The 4555-nt window shown below is 45.5% G+C and overlaps 1 protein-coding gene across 1 annotated transcript in view; it reads right to left on the bottom strand.

Moving 5' to 3' along the window:
• Positions 1 to 1210: 1210 nt before the first annotated feature.
• LOC134183680 (uncharacterized protein K02A2.6-like) overlaps positions 1211 to 4555 on the bottom strand; it is a 4173-nt gene continuing 828 nt past the window's right edge. The window contains exon 1 of the mRNA XM_062651265.1: positions 1211 to 4555. This exon is cut by the window's right edge and continues 828 nt beyond it. Within this exon, the coding sequence (XP_062507249.1) occupies positions 1367 to 4555 (3189 nt within the window). The 3' untranslated portion in view covers positions 1211 to 1366.

Below are 4555 nucleotides of genomic sequence, written 5' to 3'. Positions count from 1 at the left end.
AAGGGACAGAGAGAATTGGTCCTTACCGTTATAATTATTGACTGTTATCTACGTGGTGTTGAAGAGCTTGTGCGCTTATGTGCATGAGTGTATACACATATAGTCCGTAATACTAATTTACTCATTCACCGCGAGTCGAACTACGTCGTCTTCTGTGCACGCCGAAGGCTCTTGGACACTCACTACGTCAAACAATCCAAGTACAATCTCAAACACCACATCAGGAACCAATTGTAACACTTCGATCTCACCGAGGATGAGAGAACGGTCGCGATAAAAGTTTGACAGATAGAGAAAATATGGTATAGTCTCCACCAAAGAAAACTTATCAAATCGGATTTTATTCTATCCTTGCAAGATATTCACACAAATGGGTCTTCCAGAGCAAACCCGACAATGTACACCCATCACCCTAAAGACTCTAATCATCTACGGGAAACTATGAAACACTATTGGAGATCTTATCCAAGGGTGGTAAGGTTGTCTACCAAACTGTTGAAAGTCTTGGAATATCCTTTCCATGTGACCAACGCTCGTCGACCCTTTCTCTGTATCACGTTCTCGATACGAAACACGCCTTGGGACGTCTTTTTGTAATTCTGAAGGAGCCCTCTATATTCTCTCCGTTCCAGTCTTTCATTCTGTAGGTCACCGGGTTGGTGTTCTGTATTTCGACGATCTTGAAGACTTCTTTGGACCAATTGGGTGTGTATCCCTTTTCAAAGGTGGTCTTCTTCTTAGCAATACGAACACGATCACCAATTTTGAATTTTGAGTTTTTTTACGAATACTTCATCACCATACAGATGATTCCAAACGATGGGTTCGTTTTTTCTGGCTTTTGTGGGCGTCATTCCTATAGTTCTGTCGTATGAGGAATTGTAGTGTTTCAACAAGAGTTATCTAAAACGTCAATATACCTATAAGTGTCGTTGGCCGAAAAGTATTTCCACATCCTCGTTTTCAGGATTTGATTAAATCTTTCTACCACCACCACTTTACCTTCATTGTAGGTTGAATACCTGTGGATATTATTTTCTTCTGACTAGCGATCAATGGTCCTATAGTAAAACTCACCACCACAATCTACTCACAACTACCTAAGCCTCTTGTTGATCGTATCCAAAGCTTCTATGATAACTTTCCCCGTTTCATCGCGTAGAGGAATTGACCACGCGTACTTGCTAAACACGTCGATGACGTTTGTAAGATAACGGTTACAGCTGTGCACTTCGTGACAGTCAGAATCGTTCTGGTCTATTTCCGATTACACATACGGGATAGTGAATCTAATTACATTACATGTCATCTATCTGTCTCTGGGTGGCTTCAACTCAAAAGTGCAGTGTCAAGCAATGGTTGCTAATTACGTAGTGTAGTCCTCCAGTAGGCGTCGTGGTGGTCTTGAGATCCTCCCCAGCCTTGTTGTTTTGACTGCAGGTTGACTTGCAGGTGCAGTTGGGGACTTGGCAGATTTTGGAGGGCTTTCTGTATTCGGAGATCTGATCTCCGTGTCTGGCAGTACGTTTGTCTCTTCAGGTTGATTTGGTGGTTGTCCTTCTGACAGGCTGGTGTTTGTTTGTTGTCCCGTCGGAGTGTACTTAGCGAACATTGTGTTGTCATCCCACACTTCTGTTGTCCTGTTTATGTGTGTTCTAGTTCTTCTCACTGTCCGTCCATTTGCTAGTCTGAGGATGTAGGATTGGGGCTCTGTGTGGTGTCCAATGACTTTTGCTGGTACCCATTTTTTTCCTCTCATTGTCCTTACGCTTTCATCAGGAAGCAGAGGTGAGTTCGTTGTGTTTCCTGTGGCTCCATAGAACGCATATTGGGATTGGTGGGCGATTAGTTTTTGTCTGGTCTTGTCTGCATCCATGTTATGTGGAACCAGAGTCTCAGTATTTATTGTTAGTTGGGTTCGGAGGTGTCTCCCCTGTAGCAGGATGGCAGGAGTAGGCAGGTCTCCTCCTATTGGTGTGTTCCTAAGGACTCTTAGAGCGTCATTGATTGTACGGCCCTCCTCCAACATCTTGGCCATCATTTTCTTGACTGTTTGGACACCTCTTTCCGCTTGGCCGTTGCTGGCTGGGTAGCCTGGACTGGATGTGGTGTGTTGAAATCCCAGCTTCCTGGAGAACTTGCGAAATTCTTCGTTGGCGTATTGTGGCCCGTTGTCCGAGAATATTGTTTCTGGTATTCCAAAATTGGCAAAATGCTTGTCTAGGATAGTTATCACATCAGCTGCTTTCGTTGACTGGAGGTGATCTATGGTCACCCATTTGCTGTAGTAATCGATGGTAAGTAGGTAATGTTCCCCTTGTAGTTCAAACAAGTCTGTTCCCACTTTCTGGTAGGGGTAGTGTGGAACATCATGAGGTTTAGTGTCTGGCTTTGGGTTCTGGCTTCGATTTTCTTGGCATTTGCTGCAACTCGCTACCATGTCATGTATTTCATTGGTGTAGCCAGGCCAGTACACTGACGTCTTGGCCCTTTCTATACACTTCACTATTCCATAGTGTCCCTCATGTATACTGTTCATCACCGTTTTGCGCATTGTCACAGGGACGACAGCTTGGCTTCCTTTGAGGACAATGCCGTCTTTCTCTGTTAGGTCGTGTCTCACATTCCAGTACGGTTTGATTGGACCCGGGACACTCCTCCTTGTAGGTGGCCATCCTGTGTGTATGTAAGTGATGAGTGCCTGCATTGTAGGGTCTTGTCTGGTCGCTTCCGTACATCTTTCACGTCCAAGTGGTGTGGGAATGATTTGCTCTGTGACGGAGTCGATTTGCTCTTCTGTTAGTTCATCATAGTCTGTATAGGGTGTTGTAGATGGCATTCTGCTCAGAGAATCGGCCAGGACCATTTCTTTCCCGGAATGGTGCTCTAGCGTGTAGTTGTATTTGAGACATCGTAGGCGCATTCTCTGAAGCCTAGGACTGACTTCAGCAAGGGGCTTTTTCAGTATTCCAAGTAGTGGCTTGTGGTCAGTCTCCACTATGACATCTTGTCCATACACATACTGATGGAATCTTGTTAGTCCAAACTGGATGGCAAGCATTTCCTTCTCTATTTGTGCATATTTCTGTTGTATGCTGGACATTGTTCTTGACGCGTATTCTACTGGGTGCCCCTCTTGAATAACAGCTGCTCCCAACCCATGTTGTGATGCGTCCACAGTTAGTCTCACTGGTAATGCTGGATCAAAAAGTCGTAGTACTGGGGCCTTTGTCACTAGATCTTTCACATGCTGTAGGGTGCGGTCGTGAACGGAGTCCCACACCCATGCAGTCTCCTGCTGTGTTAGCTGTCGCAGTGGGCTGGCTGTCTCAGCCAAAGTAGGACAAAATTTCGACAAATATGTAACCAGGCCCAGGAGTCTTGAAACATCTGTCTTGGACTGTGGCTTTGGGAATTGCTCAATGGCCTCGACTTTTTCTGGGTCAGGTTTTATCCCTTCTGATGTAAGCACATGTCCCAGATACTTTAATTCAGTCTTTCTGAACTGGCATTTGGATCGGTTGAGTCTAAGGTTCAGCTCCCTACACCTTTCGAGGACCATCTGAAGGCGTTTGTCGTGCTCCTCTACGCTACAGCCTGATACAAGGATGTCATCCACATAGGTGTGTACCCCAGGTATGTCTGCAAAGGATTCTGTCACTATTCTGTGAAACACTTCTGGGGCAGAGCTGATTCCGAAAGGTAGTCGGCAATACCGGTAGCGCCCAAAAGGAGTTGCCACTGTTGTCAAGTAGCTACTTTCCTTGTCTAGGGCAATCTGTAGAAAACCAGATGTAGCATCTAGGGTTGAGAAATATTGTGAGCCTGCCAACGTGCCGAATATCTCTTCGGGTGTTTTCAATTGATAGTGCTCCCTTTGTATAGCCTTGTTCAACGCTCCTGGATCAATGCATATCCTTGGTTTGTCTTTACCTGGCTTTGTTACAAGGACTATGGGACTGACCCAATTAGTAGCCTCTGTTACTTTGGCTATGATGCCTTGTTTCTCCATTTCATCCAGTTGTGACTTCAGTTCCTGTCTGTACCTAAATGGAACTCTTCTAGCTGGTTGGATGACTGGTTGTGCATTTGTCTTTAGTTTGATGCTGTACTCTCCTGGTAGTCGTCCCAGTCCTTTAAAGACATCTTTGAACTCTGATATAGCTGTGGGTGTGTCCCCTGTTGCATCCACTGCTAGGGTCTGTTGTATTAGTCCCAAGTCAGTGATGGAAGGCAATCCTATGAGCGTCTCCACGTTCTCTCGTACTATGATGAATTCCATCCTGCGGGTGACTCCTTGAAATGTTGCCTCCATGGTTGTTTTCCCACAGACATCTAATTTTGTTCCTCCGTATGCTGTTAGCTGAACTTCTGTTGGCGTGGGAGGGCTAGCACAGAGGACGCGGTAAGCAGTGAATGGCAGTATGTTGCACGTTGCACCTGTGTCGATTTTGGCTTTCAAACCTCTCCCTCCTATGTCCAGTATTATGTTCCAGACTTTAGCCTTTGTTTTACTGGTTTGTGTCGTGGTACCGGTGCAGTAAGCGAAATGGTC

Source organism: Corticium candelabrum, chromosome 8 (genome assembly GCF_963422355.1).
Source record: "Corticium candelabrum chromosome 8, ooCorCand1.1, whole genome shotgun sequence".
NCBI lineage: Eukaryota > Metazoa > Porifera > Homoscleromorpha > Homosclerophorida > Plakinidae > Corticium > Corticium candelabrum.
The sequence above is the reverse complement of the archived record's forward strand: the minus strand, read 5'-3'. Positions and strand labels throughout refer to the sequence as shown.